This window comes from Centroberyx affinis, unplaced genomic scaffold (genome assembly GCF_046629955.1).
Source record: "Centroberyx affinis isolate AG114_WGS23_722 - 3 ecotype Tasmania unplaced genomic scaffold, CSIRO-AGI_Caff_v1 ptg001198l_1, whole genome shotgun sequence".
NCBI lineage: Eukaryota > Metazoa > Chordata > Actinopteri > Beryciformes > Berycidae > Centroberyx > Centroberyx affinis.
The window spans coordinates 188342-208960 of NW_027279720.1; the positions used below are offsets into that span (position 1 = coordinate 188342).

The 20619-nt window shown below is 39.4% G+C and overlaps 4 protein-coding genes across 5 annotated transcripts; 3 read left to right on the forward strand and 1 right to left on the reverse strand.

Moving 5' to 3' along the window:
• Positions 1-2773: 2773 nt before the first annotated feature.
• On the forward strand, positions 2774-7597 carry LOC139648402 (tudor domain-containing 6-like). The gene is made up of 2 exons (XM_071524511.1): positions 2774-4291; positions 4871-7597. Exons 1-2 carry the CDS (start codon positions 2774-2776, stop codon positions 7595-7597), a joined length of 4245 nt encoding a protein of 1414 aa, XP_071380612.1.
• Positions 4301-4828, forward strand: LOC139648372 (tudor domain-containing 6-like; the record flags this gene model as incomplete). The annotated part of the gene is made up of 1 exon (XM_071524460.1): positions 4301-4828. A coding segment is annotated over one exon (528 nt), but the record flags the coding sequence as incomplete, so codon positions are not given.
• Positions 7598-9133: 1536 nt separating the features above from the next.
• On the forward strand, positions 9134-10715 carry LOC139648403 (ankyrin repeat domain-containing protein 66). Its single transcript, XM_071524512.1, has 3 exons — positions 9134-9272; positions 9842-10070; positions 10568-10715. The coding sequence occupies exons 1-3, from the start codon at positions 9134-9136 to the stop codon at positions 10713-10715; spliced, it is 516 nt and encodes a 171-aa protein (XP_071380613.1).
• Positions 10716-11541: 826 nt separating this feature from the next.
• On the reverse strand, positions 11542-20190 carry adgrf3a (adhesion G protein-coupled receptor F3a). Of its 2 annotated transcripts, none has more exons than XM_071524498.1 (17): positions 20096-20190; positions 19128-19182; positions 19006-19018; positions 18601-18732; positions 18342-18494; positions 18108-18214; positions 17697-17755; positions 17476-17600; positions 16385-16600; positions 15927-16166; positions 15677-15811; positions 15261-15460; positions 14729-14911; positions 12817-14142; positions 12677-12718; positions 12000-12041; positions 11542-11891 (listed from the first exon to the last, which is right to left on the reverse strand). In XM_071524498.1, the coding sequence occupies exons 2-17, from the start codon at positions 19173-19175 to the stop codon at positions 11838-11840; spliced, it is 3075 nt and encodes a 1024-aa protein (XP_071380599.1). In that variant the 5' UTR covers positions 19176-19182; positions 20096-20190; the 3' UTR covers positions 11542-11837. The 2 variants fall into 2 exon arrangements, with proteins under 2 accessions (XP_071380599.1, XP_071380598.1); XM_071524497.1 differs by having other exon boundaries at positions 11542-11894.
• Positions 20191-20619: the final 429 nt, after the last annotated feature.

The window sequence follows — 20619 nt, forward strand, 5'->3', positions numbered from 1 at the left end:
AAAAAAAAAGAGGTAGGCCTAAGCGCCCAGAGGAAGGTGGATGCAATTACGATAAAAGCCCATGTGAGAAGACTGCCACCCCCCCCCCCCCCCTTGCCACTGAATCCCAATTACATTTAACGAGGAGAACACGAGATGTGTCGTCCACATCAAACCCGGTGAGAAAAGATAAAGCGATTGTTTTGCGATCCAACAGCCTTTAAGCTCTCATAACAAGCTGGAAGTTGTTGATCAATATTAAAACATGAATCAGAGATAAATTTGTCGATGCATTCCTGTAAAACACCGAATTTTCCACCTTAAAAACCTAAATAAAACCATGCTTATGGTTTTGTTCCAGGTGCGTCAGTTGGGGTAAGATTAATCCTGAATGCTACTCTGCTGACATTTATTTAAAAATATGGTTTTGAAATTGGCGATTTTGCATGGAGGGCATTGGATTTGCTATACAACAACATCAAATTTGGAATCACAAAAATTAAGTTATGGTTACTGCCTTGCATTATCAAATTGACTGGTTATTTCCCCCAATCAAGGAAATGTAAGTGAATTTTAGTGGCCAAATGCAAACCCCCGATTGCACACCTTTAAAGGGACACTTAAAGGGGATCTGCCATCTGTAAAAAAAAAAAATCACATGGACTATATTATTCCTCTGCCCCAGGACAGTTCAGTCACTTGTGAAAATGCACCACTCTTTTCTAAGGCTAGAAAATTGAGAACTAACCCTTGAATTTGTAATGTCACTGGGATGTAAAATCTGGCACTGCTCTATAGACAATGAATGGGGTGCTGACTTTGTTGACCTGTAAGATTTTTGTGTGAGTTCTTGCACCAAAATAAGGTTCAAATTCTGGTTCATACTTTTAGCAATGCTAGAATAGTGTAGCCTATAACTCAACTTAGCATCTTATGGCTATGAAGTTGAAGTTTACATTCTAGCATTGCTAACAGACAAGAACTGGCACAAAAATCTTACAGGTCAGTGAAGTCAGCGCCCCATTCATTGTCTATGGAGCAGTGCCAGGTTTTCCAAGTGTCATCACAAATTCAAGGATTTCTAACTTTAGGAAAAGACATTGGCTGAACCATCCCTGGGCACAAAAATGATGTGAATTCTTAAAATGGGTGGGTAGCATTCTTCTTAGGTGCTTTTAGTGCACATTCCTCTACAGGAGTTAGTTATGGTCTGTATGCTATTTTGCTCTAACATTAATACATTTATCTGTTCAATTTTTGCAGGTGAATTTTACACCTGGGCTTCAGAATGTGTTCGATTCCTGGGCTTCCAACACCTGGATCAGAAGTACCTGTTCTCATCACAAGGGTAAACTTAAACCCCAGCTGTGGTCTTGTGGAATTATGGGTTAACATTGATGATGGACGGAAACATGTCTATGAACAAATGAGAGAGGAAAATCAGATTCCCAAACAGACGTTTTGTGAATCAGAGGGAAATCCTGGGGACCACTGTCTAGTTCACATCAATGAAACCTGGCACAGAGCTCGGATCGTATCAATTCATGATCAAAAGTACAATGTTTTTCTTGTCGACCAGGGACAATCCCATATCGCCACAAGTAAAACCTTAGCATGGGGCCAAAATGACAGTTTTCTCCTGCCTCCTGAAATTGAATCTTGTATCCTTGCCAATGTCCTGTCCCTTGAGAATAACTGGTCTGAAAGAGCCACAACGTTTTTGAAGTCATTGCCTGGCAAGATATTCAATGGATTGGTTCAGGATGTGCTGATGCCATACAGGACAATTCTACTTGACATACCAATTGTTTCCAAGCAACTTTGTAAGGTTGGATTTGCAAGGAAGATTCATATGGGCCAGTTTAAATGCCTTGTACTTGCATCTCTACATTTACCAAAAGGAGAGGCTTCTGAGGCCTGTAATATAAAGCAGAAACAGAACCTGAATGATGTTGGTAGTGAACTTAAGATATTTGGCCAATATCTGTACCCAGAACTGCTTACTGATACATTTGAGACAGTTGAAATTACAGAGGTAAATGATCCACTGCACATTTTCTGTCAAGTCTTAATTTTTTCCAAGGCGTTGAAGACGTTATCAGAGCAGATCCAACAGCACTATGAAGACAGTTCAACTTCTGGAAAGGCACAACCACAGGCCTGCGGCACCCCGTGTGCAGCAAGAGGGATAAATGGCAAGTGGTATCGCTCTGTATTAAAGCAAGACGTTGCTACTAGCGATGGTGCTGTAGAAGTGTTGCATGTGGATCATGGAAAGACTGAATTTGTCCCAGTAGGAGACATCAGACCACTGCATGAAAAATTCCTGCGAATGCCAGTTGTTACATATCTCTGTTCTCTTGATGGGGTAAAAGAAAATGGCATGGAATGGACTGCTGACCAAATTGATAACCTGAAATTGGTGCTCCAGCATCAGAGAGTCGTGGCCAAATTTGAACGCTATAATATACCTCAAGATATCTATTATGTCACGCTCTATACAGCTGATAATACATGCATCAACAGTTGCTTTATAGAGAAATCAGGATTTTCTCCGGACTCAAAGACTGAACAGGATTCAAATGTCCACATTGATTCCATACCCTCATCATTTCTCAAATCACCTGGAGATGAACTCGGCCTGGGTTTCAACTTAAATGTTGATGGATTACAAGAAAATATGTTCCCATGCTCCAAGAACCTACCAGTCAATGTCAGGAGAGATGATGATGCCAGTTTTGGCAAACAATCTGGCACTGAAGCAATACAAATCAAAAACCACCTAGACCCTGTAATGCAGAGCAATGGGCATCTTTCTCCACGTTACCCCTCTGTGACGCATAATGTTCTTCATGAGCATTTGTTTCCTATCGAAAGCGCTGTCAATGTAAAAATATCTTGCATTGAAAGTCTAGAAAAGTTTTGGTGTCAAACAGCAGATAACAGTGACTCTCTCAGACTCCTCAATGAAGACATGCAAAACCATTATGCCTCTTCCCACTGTCAGTCACTGGTTGAGTCCATCTGTGTTGCCCGTCATCCAGATAATGGCATGTGGTACAGAGCAAGGATAATTGCAGATCACCACTCCCCTGTTATAGATGTGAGGTTTGTAGACTATGGTGAAACTCGAAAGGTCCCCATGCAAGACCTGCGCCCGATTGATCCAGGTTTCTTACAGCTAAATGCCCAGGCCTTTCAGTGTTGCTTATTCAGTCTGAAGCATCCCACCAATCCCGCTGCTGCTACTTTGAGCGATGCTGCCTTAGCCGAGTTTCAGAAGTTTGTAGGTTCAGTTGCATCCTCAAACTCTGAGATGAAATGCATTATAAAAGCTGTGATGCCTGATTCACAAGGTCTGTCGCTTCACGTGGTAGATGTTGAGACGCCATTTGAGAGTGCTTGCACGATGCTGGCTCAGAAATGTACACAGGGTGAAGCTCACATGCACGTCCCTCCTCTGGTCACATCTGATGCATATAATTACTCCACGCATAACACTGAGGTGGGTGGAAAAGAAAAGGTGTGGATAACCTATTCAGAGAGTGTTAATCACTTCTATTGCCAGCTGGACAGGAATTCCCACTTGTTTGACAAAGTGATGGAAAATGTTAAGCAACTAATGAGCCAGCCACAGTGCACAGATCCCCCTCTAGGACTCAACAGTGTTTGCTTTGCTAAGTACACAGATAATCAGTGGTATAGAGGTCAAATAATAGCAATGTCTCCAAACCTTCAGGTGCACTTTGTGGACTATGGTGATACCCTTGCAGTGAATAAATCTGATATTTGTCCCTGTCCTGTTGAAGCTAGTACAGCCAGATCTGTTCCTGTGCTGGCGGTTCCGCTTGGACTGTTCGATGTTCCAGCAGATGTACCACCGGAGGTCAACAAGTGGTTTGCAGATCTTGCCTTTGGCCATTATTTTACTATTTCGGTGGTGGCGAAAGACGCAAAGGGAAAGCTAATTGTTGAACTCTGTGATGGATCCCTGAATGTAAATTTGAAGGTGAGAGAGATGATAGCAAATGTACAACAAAGAAAGGAGACTGGCTTGGTCCAACTGACTGACCAGCAACTTTCTGAGAGCTCAAAACAGACATTTAGTGTGCCAAGGGAGGAATGCCAAACACAGGAGCACATGAATGTGTCACCATTAAGGAAGATGACAGAACAAAATAAAGTTCATAGCAGCAATGGAATGTGTGTTGGAGCTGAACAAGAGATGACTCTACAGTCCATGCTTCATGTCTCCGTGCCAGAGGGTGAACTTGGAAAGACTTTGGATGAAAGAAAAAAAACGTCTAGGAGTGCCGCAGATTTACCACCGAAGCTTATAAAACAAGGACTGTCAGCAGAGGTGTATATTTCACATTTCAACAATCCCTTCAGTTTTTTTGTTCACTTGCAAAAGGAAGAAAATGATATGCACTCTCTTTTGGAGAAGCTAAATGAACCCAAATCACTCTGTGATGTTCCAGTTGATTTTGGTGACCTCCAGATTGGCGATTTGGTGAAGGCAGAATTTCCTGATAACAGTTCCTGGTATCGTGCAGTTGTCAGACACAAACTTGAGGACAACATTGTCCATGTTGAATTCATAGACTTTGGCAGTGAAGCAACAATCCCATGTGTCAAAACCTCTTACCTTGACAAAGAGTTGGTAACATGTCCAAAGTTCAGCATTCCTTGTAGTCTTGGAGGTGTGAACAACAAACATGACAAATTGGATGAGGAAGCAGCATTAATATTCAAAAGGGCCACAGCAGAGAATCCTAAAAAGATCTTTACATGCACCTTCACTCAGGAGACAGAAAGTGTTTGGGACGTCATTCTAGAGGACCTAGACATATCTTTGGCAGAGACATTCTTCCAAGGTGGTCACACTGAGTCAAATGTGACGCAACTTAATTGCCCTGAAGGAAGTGTGAATATCTGCAGCTACAAGAAGCCAAACATTTTCCAAAACAAGACTGAGGAAGTATACGCATCCTGCATTGTGGGACCCCACTACTTCTGGTGTCAGCCTGCCAACACGGAGGACCTCAACACAGTGTCAAGGCTCGCTCAGGAAGTAGGACAGTCCGAGCAGCGCACAATGTTCCCAGAGACACTGGGTCCTGGGAGTCCCTGTCTTGCTCTCTTTGCCAGTGACAAACAGTGGTATCGAGCTCAGGTCATTCGCAAAACTGGCAATACTCTCTTTGTTCTGTTTATTGACTATGGAAATGAGTCTGAAGTTGACATCAAGGATGTGACATCACTTCCTCCCAGCCTGTTTGAGATGGCTCCTCAGGCCTTTTTGTGTTCTTTGGATGGATTTGACGACTCTAAAGGCACCTGGGATGACAGCGCTTTAGATGACTTCTACAATCTTCTGGTTGATAAACCACTCAACATGACAATGTTTAACATGGAGGATCATTTGGAGATTGCAGTTCCTCAATATAAAGTGAAAATTGAGTATGGGAATATGGTTGTGAACAAAGTGATGGAGAAATACTGGAAATGGTTTGCCACAGAGAGTGCTGTGTCAGAAAGTCCTGAATCAAAAACCTTGAAAGGTGGTCACACTGAGTCAAATGTGACAAAACTTAATTGCCCTGAAGGAAATATGAAAACCTGCAGCTACAAGAAGGCAAACATTTCCCAAAACAAGACTGAGGAAGTATACGCATCCTGCATTGTGGGACCCCACTACTTCTGGTGTCAGCCTGCCAACACAGAGGACCTCAACAAAGTTTCAAGGCTCGCTCAGGAAGTAGGACAGTCCGAGCAGCGCATGATGTTCCCAGAGACACTGGGTCCTGGGAGTCCCTGTCTTGCTCTCTTTGCCAGTGACAAACAGTGGTATCGAGCTCTGGTCATTCGTAAAACTGGCAATAGTCTCTTTGTTCTGTTTATTGACTATGGAAATGAGTCTGAAGTCGACATCAAGGATGTGACATCACTTCCTCCCAGCCTGTTTGAGATGGCTCCTCAGGCCTTTTTGTGTTCTTTGGATGGATTTGATGAGTCCAAGGGCGCCTGGGATGACAGCGCTTTTGATGACTTCTACAATCTTCTGGTTGATAAACCACTCAACATGATAATGTTTAACATGGAGGATCATTTGGAGATTGCAGTTCCCCAGTATACAGTGAAAATTGAGTGTGGGAATATGGTTGTGAATAAAGTTATGGAGAAATACTGGAAAGGGTTTGCCAGAGAGAATGCTGTGGTAGAAAGTCCTGAATCTGAAACCTCGAAAGGTGGTCAAAGTGAGTCAACTGTGCCACAAGTTAATTGCAGTGAGGGAAATATGAATATCTGCAGCTACAAGAAGCCAAACATTTCCCAAAACAAGCCTGAGAAAGTATACGCATCCTGCATTGTGGGACCCCACTACTTCTGGTGTCAGCCTGCCAACACGGAGGACCTCAACGAAGTGTCAAGGCTCGCTCAGGAAGTAGGACAGTCAGAGCAGCGCATGATGTTCCCAGAGACACTGGGTCCTGGGAGTCCCTGTCTTGCTCTCTTTGCCAGTGACAAACAGTGGTATCGAGCTCAGGTCATTCGCAAAAATGGCAATACTCTCTTTGTTCTGTTTATTGACTATGGAAATGAGTCTGAAGTTGACATCAAGGATGTGACATCACTTCCTCCCAGCCTGTTTGAGATGGCTCCTCAGGCCTTTTTGTGTTCTTTGGATGGATTTGACGACTCTAAAGGCACCTGGGATGACAGCGCTTTAGATGACTTCTACAATCTTCTGGTAGATAAACCACTCAACATGATAATGTTTAACATGGAGGATCATTTGGAGATTGCAGTTCCTCAATATAAAGTGAAAATTGAGTGTGGGAATATAGTTGTGAATAAAGTGATGGAGAAATACTGGAAATGGTTTGCCACAGAGAGTGCCATGGCAGAAAGTTCTCAATCAGAAACCTTGAATGGTGGTCAAACTGAGTCAGATGTGACACAACTTAATTGCCCTCAAGGAAATATGAATATCTGCAGCTACAAGAAGCCAACCATTTCCCAAAACAAGACTGAGGAAGTATATGCATCCTGCATTGTGGGACCCCACTACTTCTGGTGTCAGCCTGCCAACACGGAGGACCTCAACGAAGTGTCAAGGCTCGCTCAGGAAGTAGGACAGTCCGAGCAGCGCATGATGTTCCCAGAGACACTGGGTCCTGGGAGTCCCTGTCTTGCTCTCTTTGCCAGTGACAAACAGTGGTATCGAGCTCAGGTCATTCGCAAAACTGGCAATACTCTCTTTGTTCTGTTTATTGACTATGGAAACGAGTCTGAAGTTGACATCAAGGATGTGACATCACTTCCTCCCAGCCTGTTTGAGATGGCTCCTCAGGCCTTTTTGTGTTCTTTGGATGGATTTGATGACTCTAAAGGCACCTGGGATGACAGCGCTTTAGATGACTTCTACAATCTTCTGGTTGATATACCACTCAACATGACAATGTTTAACATGGAGGATCATTTGGAGATTGCAGTTCCTCAATATAAAGTGAAAATTGAGTATGGGAATATGGTTGTGAATAAAGTGATGGAGAAATACTGGAAAGGGTTTGCCACAGAGAATGCCATGGCAGAAAGTCCTGAATCAGGTTAGTAGACTATACTTTGTGTTGCTTTTTAAAACTGTAGAAAAATCTTGTTTCTACCTTAGATTGAGCAGCCTTTAATAAATGTCATATTCATTCATTTATTTCATTCAATTAGGTGTCTTATCTTCATTGGACCAGGCCATAGACAAGAGTGTTAGACCCACAATCACCAAAAGCCATTTTGACTGAATGGTATGAGACTTTACTTTTAACATTATCTCCATCCTGTGACATGACATTCTACAACAACAAAATAAAATGGCATGAGGGCGCTTCTCTATGTAATAAGACAACAAACCTACTGCAGTAACACCATTTTTTTTTTTATTTCATTGGCAACCAATTGAAGGATTAATTATTCTGTATAGTTCTATTATTTCAAAAGTGAGTTATGCAATGCAATGCCCAGAACATAGAAATGGATGAGTTTCATGTTTTCAATGTTCAATTTTAAGTTGTTTAAGTAATCTAAATTCATGATTGTTTGTTTCAGAACTGGATCCTGATAAGTGGCAATGAGGAAAAACAGAGTTGACAAAATAGTCTGAATCTTGTCAACTGATAAAACATGTTTGTGTTTGGATTTTTACTCGTTATTTCCAAACCAATGAAATTAAAATTCTGCCATGTTGTTAATGCTCACATTGTTAATAAATATACTTGTCTGAACAAATAAAACAGTGTAGCTTGTTTTTAAAATGGATTATAAGTTTGGCTGATAGAGGCTGTTTTCCATTATGGCGTTAGGGATGAGAGGCTTCTTGCTCCTCAGCATTCCATTAACGTAAACTATGTGCAGTTGTACACAAGAATCCCATAGCCCAGTCATATTGAGATGACACTGATCAAGTTTGGTTATGGATTATGATATGGGGTTTAAATTTGCATTTCGACTTTGAATCATCAGAAAAACCTTGCAGAGATTGCAAGAAATGGGGTAAAACAATAGTTTGCAGCAACATACTGTAAATGCATCAAATATTGTTGGTTTGCAACTTCTGTAGAATGGGGGAAGGTATAGTCTCTGTGCAACAATTTCCTACTGTAAGGTAAAAGAGGTTTTCTTTAAAACTGTACATAATGCTATCCCACAACAAAAACATTGTCAAAATTCTAAACTGACACTAAAATCATGTTGAATGTATTGCCCATTTATTTTGCAATTATACCCATACAGTGAATTAGGCCTATTCTGGTGAGACATTGAAAGCCTTATAAAGAAGGAAAAAAATGGTGATAGCTTTTCACTCTTAAATGAACAGATGATTTGTGATGTAAATCCACTGTCTTCCTAACATCTGGCAAAATACTGAACAATATTATGTTTGTATGTTATTGTAAATTAGTTGTTCCCAATGTACCTAGTACCATTTACAAATTTAATAAAAAAATGAATGAATACATAAATAAAAAACACTTTGATTCGCAACGCAACATGTGTACACTAGGTGGCAGCAGTGCCATTTACTACTTTCCAGGTTGGGACTTTATTGCATCTTGTGTTGATGAATGTTGCTTGGCAACCTTCTGCCTTAAAAGAAATGACAGAGTTGCACCAGGCAGCAGCAGCAGGGGATTTTGACCAAGTTGAGGAAATTCTGAGGCAAAATAAATGCAATCCCAATCAGAGAGACGTTGACTGGAACTGCAAGACACCTCTTCACTGGGCTGCAGCTAAAGGTAGTTGGTGCGTGGGGTCATTGTAGTGGAAATACATGCTTTCCTCTGACACACTTGCAGGTCTTAAATATCATCAGTTTCAAGTTACACCTCTCAAGTCTCGAATACTCCCTTATTGATTAGGCTATAGCAGTGACTGGGATGAGTTGCAAAAAGCTCTGAATTTGGACAATGTCATCTCCCATCAGACATTTAAGGCACACATTTCTCTGCTAAATGATTACACTAATGTCTCTATTGGTGCTGTCGTACGTTTTTGTCGCATGTTTTAATTGCTTTTAATGATGTTGCATTAGTGTTTTCATTGTGCTTTTAGTTGCCTTCTGCAAACTAGCCATCATCTTGTCTCTCTGATATAATAACAATAAATAAAACCTTTCACTCCAATTCTCCATCAAGACACATTTTTCCTCTTGCCAGGCCATCACTGCAAAATATTTTTTCTTCATTGACTTGCCTGCTTAAATAAAGGTAAAAAAAACAACAACAACAACAAAAAACAACAACATTGGGTTCTCAAATGTAGTGTCGCATTTTACTGTAGCCTCCTAATGCATTTTTTTTCGCAGGACACACAGAAACGGTGAGGCTCCTCGTAGAGAGCGGGGCCCGGCCGTGTCTGCGGACGGATCATGGATGGACTCCTGCCCACTTCGCGGCGGAGTCCGGCCGGCTGGCTGTGCTGCGGCTCCTGCACTCCCTCCACGCCCCCATAGACAAGGAGGACAGCTCCGGAGACAAGCCCGTACGGATAGCCGAGATATACGGACACGAAGACTGTGTTCGTTTCCTTAAGAAGTATGAATCCCTATAGCCTAATAATCCTATAATACATTTTAGAAGGACAGCAAAACGTTAAAATAACATGCAGGTACGATTGGACCTAAAATCCCACAGAAATACATAGCAGATTAAAAACTACAAAGTAGCCTGTGATAAAGTTACATTCAAGTCACAGACAGCAGTCTACAGTACCACTGACACACTACAAACCCCATTGTTTTATTTAAAAATATAGGCTACTAGTGTTTTTTTTTCTTTAGATATCTTAGGTTTATATTCTGTCTCATTTCTCTCTATGGTAATTCTGAAAAATACCGTAAATTGTCTTGCTAATGCCATTCTACTATTGCACAGTAGGCCTATTACTGCTTCAAAATATTTTGATAATCTTGTACGTTTACATTTTCTTTCAAATATATAGCTCAATGGCTTATGGATCTAAACTGCCTGAATATATAATTATCATTCCTTTTCATTCTTTTTTATTTTGTTTTATTTTTTGCATGTTGCAGTGCAGAGACGGAGTCCAAGGCCTACCGCAAGATGGCAGCCCATAAAGGCATTTCCGTGGATGACACAGATGAGGAGTGGGCAGAACAGGGCAAAGAAAATGAAGAAAACAGGATCTCAAAAAGCAACACTAGGAAGCAACATATCTAGTAAAAAAAAACCCAAAACAAAACAAGATTTTACACAAAGAAATTTCATCAACTGGACAAAGATGGACATCCGTGTAGGCACTGTAAAACTTCATAGTGCAAGTTCATGACTTAAAATTAATGTAGTTTCCTAGTTAAAAGGAACATTTTACCAAGCATTCTCTACCCTATCAAATTATGACAGTTGAGTAAGGAACGTTGTTAGCTTATTAGCATATTTCCCAGGATACACTGCATTTGGTTTAACGCTCCCTCTCTCTTATTTGAATAAAGTTAAAGGATAGACTTGCTCTACATAGATGTAAGGTGAATCATAGGTCTGATTCTGCTAAAAAAAAAAAAAAAAAAAAAAATGATAATCATGATGAAAAATAGAATCCAGTTAAATCCCTACCCTCAATATTTCTAAAATTTTACAATTGTGTATTAGACAATCATATCTGTCTCTATTACATGTTAGTGCAGACTGTACTGCTTGCTTCTTGACAAACAGCATAATCTTGATTTTACACATGAAAACTGACACTAAAACTGTCCTCATTGTTCATCAGTTAGTGGATTCAACTACTACTCATTTGTCAATATGACTTGGCACTTGATGATTGAACTTCAGTCAGCGAGTTTTACAAATGAGCTTTGCCCCAACTATGCAGAACTATTTAAGTCAACTTATATTTTTTTACAGCAGGAATTAAACTTATGTTTTTAAGTTTAAGTGCCTTATTGTTATTAAAATTATTTTGTAGTGTAATGTCTCAGTTGGCAGTGATTCTGCAACCCTTCAAGGCTTTAGGACAAAATGGTAAACATGCACTATATTGCTCACACCGTATTTATTATTAATCTGGAGTTTATTACACAATATGAAGGAATCAAAGAATACAGATTTGCCAGCTGCGTCCTGTAGATCATTTCTCCAATCAAAAAACAGATATATCGCACAAATAAAATGTTACAACATAGTATGATGAGCTTTCACCTCCACCACAGACAGAATAAGCCAACATCCCATGACAGCATGATGATTTACATTACATATTGATGTATTTATGTAGCTAATATGTAGCTTGTAGTGACGTAGTAGTAGTAGTAGTAGTAGTGATGCACAGATTTGAAACAATTTTCACTTCTTCTTCAATGTGGAGCTTGTGGAGCTCTGGCTGGTTGATGTTAGACCCTGCTGAGGAGAGGAGCGGGATGTGCAAGATCAAGTCAGCTGTCAACACACACCGTAGTTTTACATACTATAAGAAAAACACACTGCCACGCTGCACTGTTAACTTACTTTTTTGGTGATATGCATCTTCTTCAGACATGCATCACGTATCTGTTAAAATTGGATTAAAATGGTTATACTGATTCTGTAGCACTGTGGTCAATGGTCTAAGGAAAAATCCACTTTTAGATTCTCTTACGCTGTCAGTATATTCCAGGAGTCATTTTGTGAAAATGTGCTGTAATTTACTTTTTTTTGGTGAACCCTCTTTCCCTCAACCTGCCACGTCTACTTGACCAGCGCCCCCCTACTCAAAACGCAACATGTCTTGTGGCTGCATTGCATTCTGGTCTACTGAGGCTGCTGTCAGTGGAGAAATTGGTATCTCCTCTTCTTCTACGATGGATTTCTCCCTGTATGATTGTTGAATATTGGTGCAAAACGGTGAGTCTAGAATGAAGCCCTCGCTCTTTGATTCTGAGGGACTGACACCAAAATCTGACGTTTACTGTTGATGTTTTAGATCGCTGACAGATTTTCTGCCATTACACTCCATTGTAACTACACTGGAAATATCTCAGTGTCACGTCACATTGTCTATGCTTGCCCGTTAATTGCCCGAAAAATATACCACCAGACAACAAAATGAGCACAAAAATGCAAAGTACATCACAAATAGCTGTTTTCTAACAGCGTTAAAGTGTTTTAGGATGGATTTCTCCTTTAAAGAAGTAAAGGTGCCTTACCTGTTTTTCAGCCAAGCATGTGGTCAACAAAATGAGGAAGCCCTGCAAATTATATAACACAGGTTACTGACCAAGTACTGCTTGCATATGTCTAGGTGTTTGGCTAAAGATTATATTATTGACTGCATGCAGGACCATACCTGGAATGCATTCAGTAGGGTAAAGGCATAATTGACAACATAGGCTAGGTGTCCATACGTGAGGTCAATAGCCAGTACAGTAAATCCAAAAATCCACGTCACCCCGAAGATTGGAGTCAATAAAACAACTGATCTCAGGATATTTTTGGAAGTGTTCTGTTCATTTTGAAGGCTGTTGGCTGTGGTCTTAGCGCTTTCGAAAAGCATCATGATTATCACCACCATGGTAAACAAATTGAATAAAACAATTATACCAAGTGGTATGAGAAATGTATGGATGGACCCTTTTAGGGATCCAGCATAAATCAGCCAACAGGTCTCATCGGAGTAGTAGGAGTCTTTGGCACCGCCTTCGTTGGTAATGAAGGTGATCACAACAATCAGAAAGGGACACAGGTAGCCCAGCAGAACTGACAGTACCAGGTAGTTCTTCTTGCTCAGATGCTGGAATTTGAAAACCGTTAGATGAAGAAGCGTCATGCTCAGGCACAGCGTCCAAAAGAACATGGACAGTAAGCAGAAATGCTTCAACACAGCAATAATCTGACACCAACTTTCTGAAATCTTGGAAAAAGAAGATGCTAAAACAGTGATATCTGCAATCAGCAAACAGAGAGCAATATTTATGTGGGCAGTATGGCGTAAATGTGAAGCATTTGACTTGACTACAGAACTCCAGACCATTATTTCTACTCCCAGACACAAAATGAGTGAGATGATGGACACAGACAGTCCGACGTGGGTTATCTCTTTCAGAAATTTGACTTCCAGTGGTTTCTTTGACATGATAATGGCGAACGAGGACAGATGCTTACAAACACAGTGTTGTTCTTTAGAAGGGTCCCACTCGCAGCCTTCTGTTGACCATTTTCTACTGGTGTTATCCCATGACACACACTCCATCGCGTGGTTGCGAGGTCTCGGCTTGAGCAACGGGAAGTCCATTTCTATTTTAACGGGACTTGGTCGATTCTTTTCGGTGGTTGTTGACACGACGATGCTGTTGGGCTCATACTCTTCTCTCTGGGGAAAATACTCCTCCAGTTGTTTAAACCCTGTTGTCTTTACACTGCCAGAGTCTGTCCTGTCCACAGAGACGTTGACGTTGAACACCGAATTTGAGCAATGCGACCTGTGCGTGCCATTACACGTGTCTACTTCTATATTTGATGTATGTTTAGTGTCACTTGCAACCTGTGTTAGCTCAATCAGTCTCTCAACTGAACTCAAATATCTTTCAGCCAGTGACAATTCGCCGCCTTTGTCATCCTTCCATGATTTTTCAAGAGATTTTTCCAGGACATTGCTGGATGATAGCAGAAAGTTCTGAAAAGAGAGGAGGGCGATTCATTTGCAGTTGAATTAAGTACAACTTGTGTGCTTAAAGTTAAGCAAAACCTTCCTAGTAGTTGTGGCATTAAATATGACTATAATAAGCAAAGTAATAACTAGGGTTAGACGGTATTGGCCTTTTAATAAAAAACTAATATTGACCTTGACGATATGATGGAGGTAAAGATATGATTTTACTCAACAGCTTCATGGATGGCAGACTGTAAAACCTGCAGTGAAACCTGCCTCATCCTGCCTGAAGGAGCAGCTAAGCTAAAAGAATTTCATTAGTGTTTCAATGGAGAGTTTTAGTGTCCCATGATGGTCTAAATGCTGTTTCAGAGGCTTTTCCGCCATGACAAGAGTCAAATTCTGGGGAAAATCACTGAATACTTGTAATTTTTGAGATTTTTTTGGCAAGAAAAATTGTTTCATTTGAAGATACTGAATATTGGCACAAAATATTGGTAATCATATATATATATATATCGTCCAATATCAGTATTTGCCTTTAAATCCATATCGGTCGAACCCTAGTAAAACACTGAATAAAGATGATCAAAGATTCTCCAGTACTTACATCGAGTGTTGCTTCATTAGATATTTTGTTTTTTAGTTTTTCTTTCATACCAGAGAGTACGAAAATGGACGCATTCACATTGGAAAAAGTGTTGATATTCTCTGTGTTGTTAGTGGCAGTCTTCAGACGAGAAAATATGGACGCAGCATTGTTATCTATTGTTCCAAGTCCTATGTCAACAATCTGTAACGACAGAGATGATTATTAAACCTCTTTAATTGGATGTCAAAATTTAAGCTCTGAGCTATAACTGAGCATTTCAACTGAAACAACTCAACAAAAATAATCATAACCTAAGGTTTACGATACAATATATCTAAAATATAGAGATTCCTGCCTGTTATTGTCATTTTGCCAACTAAGAACTTTAGTTAGCCTTTGATAAGTACCTTACTTTGTTTTTATTCTGTGCTAATAATACTTTTAAACAGTAGGAGTCATTTTTAATCAAATGATGGATATGTCATTTTAGAACAAAAGCCATCAGTTATGAATGAGTGAAAATGTCAGTGATGCTTGAAGTTTGGCTTACACGTGTTTCTTCTAGTATATTGTCCAGGTCCTGGTTCACACAGAATGATTCCTCATCTTCCCATTTTCCCTCATTTGAGCAGTTCCTGTGTCTGTTCCCAGCCTCCTCCAGCCCAGCCCTGCCCCGGCATTTCAACACTGCAGTAAAGCCAGCTTTAGTGTCTGCCCACCCACCGTCAGCTTTACAAAAAAGATCATGTTCTGTTTGGAAAAAGAAAAGCTCGACATTATCAACTTCAAGTTACAAATTCATGAATGCCTTGATTTATCATTTATTACACAATCAGAAAACATCTGAGTTCATGTGAAATTTTGGCACGTGGGAAATCATTGAGGCATAACATATCTTAATATCATGTATTGTTTTCTGTGGTGATCAAAACTAAATTTGGACATTGAAATAATACTAAAACATACCGTATATGACATTTATTTTAATTGTAGCGTTTTTGTTTTGCTGGCGCCTGTTTGTAAACTTGCATGTTATTTCTGGTTCTTTCTGATCGTTCTTACAGGCAACGTTTGTAGAAGCTTCATGATTGGGGCCATTATCTGCAAGAATTGAAATGATTTGTCATGCGTGGCAATGACAAGTATGCACTAGAGTTAAACAAAACTGCACAACTCACTGCACAATGAGAAAGTATGAGACCAGAAACGTACTTACCGGGAATCACCTCGGTTATGGAGCCAGCACCACTCCATGTCACCTCGTAACTGTCATTGCTAGTCTTTATCTCACATTGGATTTTCACAGCCACTAAATCTTTTGAACTTTTGCAGCGTGGAAACTGAGGTTCACTGCTAATTTGAATGTCTGGCAGGTGCGCTACATCCAGTATTGCACTGGCTTTGTGAACTATGCTCCCAAACTCAGGTTTTTGACTGTAGGCACATGTAAACAGTCCTAAAATGAAACAGGGATAAGAGTCACAAAACATACAGTGATTAAGATATCTAGTGTCAAACCATCTAATTATTGTAAATGGTTTGCAAAAAATGGTACAGTTTAGGTCATATATCTTCACACTTGTGGCTTGAATCATATACCTAGTTAGAATAAAAGAAATACAAATATCTACAGTAAATTTTCAAATGTAAATAAAGTAGCTGAAAGAAATATACCTGCCCAGGTTTCTGAGGTGCTTTTAAGTGTGAGTGTGGCAACCTTTCCTATTGACACCAGCTCAGACTCAGTGCCGTTAGTTATGTCATATACTTGATCGTTTTTTGTCAGCTGCCACACTGGATCTTCCTTCAACTGGTCTTGTCGCGTGCATGTTATATCTTCACGACTGCCAAAACGCACAGGGCCACGTGGAACATTTATATGGACAAGACCTGTGGAAAAAATAAGAGTGCACCATTGTGACCAAGTCAACTTTGCTCGTGTCTCAAGTCAGTCTCAAGTCATGAGGCACAAGTCTCAAGTCTCAAGTCTAAATGTAGAACACCAAGTCAAGTCTGAACAAATCAAGAGTCCAGTATCAATTTAATATCTTAAAGAAAACTAAATATCTGGGACATTTCAATGCAATATGGTTTTAATAGGATAAAAACTTCTAAGAGCATTATGAGTTTGATTTCTATAATCAATTTCAACTTCAATAAATTCAATCATTCCATACAAATTCAGAAAAGAGAATTGAAATTCAGTCGTCTGCTGGAACAAATCTCATCACTTTTCAATCAAGATCTTTTGTCAAGAATTTAGAAATCTTTTCAAGTCATCAAAGTACAAGTCAAGTCAAGTCTCAAGTCTTCTCTTCATGCATCAAGTCAAGTCTCAAGCAATTAAAACTGACTCGAGGCCAAGTCATGTGACTCGAGTCCCCACCTCTGTTGAGTAGGCCGCATCCCTAAGATATGCTGTAGAGTTTAGAAGTCTATAACTTGATTTACAATAAGTGACACACTTCTCTGCCTGACATTTCCCAGATCATCTTGCACTTGTGACAATGATAAAAGAGTTTTAAAATTACATGAAGAAAACAGTCTTCCTGCTATGAGACTGGTCAAGTCAACCCTCATCTTTCCCAATGGCATGGAATACACTTCTGAGTGTCATTGAGCATTGATATGTGGAGTCTATATAGTCAGTGATATGTGTGAATGGAGAAAACAATAGGCTACTGTTAATGGTTTGCACTTTCTGGCTCTGTATGTCTAACGTTGTTGAGCAATCAGTAACTAAACTGCTCATTTAACAGCTTTACCTGCAGTCTCCAGGGTATATGTTGAGTTCAGTTTTTGACTCAAGGTTTGTGATCTTTGAATCAGATCATCCGCTGAGACTTGGTTGTCAATAGTCATTTCAAAATCTGCGATGATACTTCCAGTCCTTCAGTGAAATAAGAATCAAGATTTCGGTCACATATTCAAAGCAGTTCTCAGTAAAACTACTGGAGATTTGTGTATTTGGGAAACAAAGAAGTACCTGAACTCAATAATTGCCAAACTGACAAATCCGGTCAAAGTGCTGTACACTGTTTTCATCTGACAGAAAACATCTCATTAATGTTAAAGGCTGGCATTGATCACACATAGGTATATTACTGATAAAAGACAATACCTTTGTTAATAACTACATTATCCCAATGATAATAAAAGGTAAGTTGTTATAGTTGCAGATAGGAGCCAATCTCTTGTTTTTTGTGTACAAAGGAAATAAAAGATGTGTCTTTCACTTTTAATGCTGCTGTAGCCATCGTTTTATGGCAAATAGGCAGACAGAATTAGATAAGAAACTAAATTCACATTATTATTATTATTGTTATTGCCGTTCATTCCTAATTGTTTGTATTAGTTTACCATATTTTCCAAATAACCTGCCCTGCCCCACACATACCTCTGTTAACAATTTGTCATGACAATTTTTGAATTTGTGAGACGTTTTGGTTTGCAGACAGTCAAGATACTGCTCTGTATCCAGAACAACTGATCCATTGATCGTAACTGTAAGAGAAAGAATCTATGTTACTTTTATTTCAACATTATGCATGAATGCATCTACTGGCACGCACACACACACACACACACACACACACACACACACACACACACAGTAAAGATATCCCAGTACCTCTAGTATTTGGATGACACGTTGGATGTGGTGTTTTTGAGAAACTACACATCATGTTGCCACAACAGTTCGGCTGAGACTCACAAAGCTCTTCGCTCCAGCTGTGATTTGACATGCAGGAACACTGAGTTTGATCCTGCAGAGTCTCACATTCTCATTATCAAAAAAAAGAAAAAAAAAAAAAAAAGTTTACTCATTTGTTTTTTCATTCAAAATGAATCAGACTAGGCAGAATTTGCAATATTAGATTGATGTTTACTTGTTGTCATTTTAAGGCTCGTAGCTTCCACAGAATCCTGTGTCACATGAAAAGCATTCAGTAGTTCAGTTATGTTTTTGATGGCACTTTCCTCTATTGCCAGAACGGCATAATGCATTTGTGTTGAAGGCCCTGAAACATGCAAATCAAACAAGCAAACATCAAATTAGATCCAATACATTTCAAGAGGTCAAATATGCATAACAGATTGTATCAAATATATCTATCTACAAACAATATTATGTTAGTAACTGAGTCATGCGGTGCAATATCAATATATAGAAAAAAACAAACAAACCCTGAAGTATCTAACATCAAACATGATATTCTACTCCCTCAGTAGAACATTTCAAATTCAAAGCAATTTTTCAAAGATTCATTTAAAAATCATACAAATCAATTTACCTTGTCCAGACACCTGAAAAAGTCAAGAGTAGATTCACAACATTTAACACAGCTACATATTGCGATTTTGAATTTCAACATATATATCCAATGTGTAATGCTACATTATGTTACTGACTAACCTGACAGGTGTTTAGCCCCAGGACAGACAGAAATATAAAAGTCCACATTCTGCTCCTGCGGATAAAGACAGAGGGTAATAAGGAGTAATCTATGTTGGCCTATGATAAAAAAAATAAATTAAAAAAACTGCCAATTCTTGTCAAGGAAGTTGTTATGGACAAGCAGCACGCAACACACAGGGTGTAATACCGTTAATCCCTTCTCCTTTGAGAGAAAGGAAGATTTATTTATCTGTTTGGCAGCTTAGCGCCAGTCTGGTCATCAGATTAGACAAACTCCAGTGTCATTTTGTTAAATAAATTTAGACTGGTGAGAGAGCACATAATGCATGTACTGTACCTTCAGAGTAGGGGGGGGCGCTAATATTCACTGAAAAGTCACAATAGATTAGTATTTAAAAGAAGTCAAAAAACTGTTTTGAAGAGGCATGCAGACAGGATTTCTGCTCAGTACAAAATCAATCCAAAAATTAGGATTAGTTATTGTCACCTGCATCATGCACATTCAAACTGAGGGGGAACATCAACATGGACAAATTAATTACTGTGTGTTATTAGTAAGGGTGTGGTTTCAATGATTTCCTAAACTGCCAACATTAAGTAAAAACAAAAAAACTTAATCTGGCTTTGGGATAGAAATGAAGAGTACATTTCCAAAAGCTTAAATATACAGTTCATCACTCAATATCTCAATATCTCAAAAATATCCAGTGTATAAAAGGTTTAGCATTTTGTCAGTGAAGGACTTAACTTACCCACGATCATTTGAAAAGTGCAAAAACTTGTTTTCAATCAATCATTTTGTAAGAATAGGTGTCACTTTTTTTTTTTTTTTCAAAATTATGGCTATCTCATTTTGGAATGGAACTGTTGAACTCAAGTATTATGTTTAATATGTGTATGGTAGGAAATATGACACCCTGATTACGAAGTTTATTAAAATAGGCAATATAGAAAAATCCACTAACCTGTCCTGTCTTCCTTAATTCGTATCAACAAACTGTCACAATGCCTCTCATGATCCTAGAGGGACTTGTCCTTCTCTGCACCGATGAATCCTACTGACAACTGATCGCTGGAGCTGATGTTGTGGCTTAAATGGAAATGAAAAAAAAAAAAAAAACAGTTTCCAGGTAACCATATCGAAAGTAACTAGCTCATCCAAAAGTCTGCAGTAGACTAGTGTCTGCAGAAAATATTCTATTTGCATTTTTGGCATAACGGTCCGAATTAGAGCAGCTACTCATGCAAAGTAATATGGCCATCACCTGCCACTAATTTGACTTTCAAAAATGGAGGCTGGAGACTGAACTCCGGAGAGGCTTTTTGGCACCAACATTATACTGCAGCCTAAGTGATGCCAACATGACACAGGCAGGCTCCCCACACATTTTCCATTTAACAATTCCATTTCATAATATTTCAGACTTTAATGTCTTGAATGGATTTCAACAATTTGTTTGGTGTTGATGTGTGCGGATAGAGGTTGGGC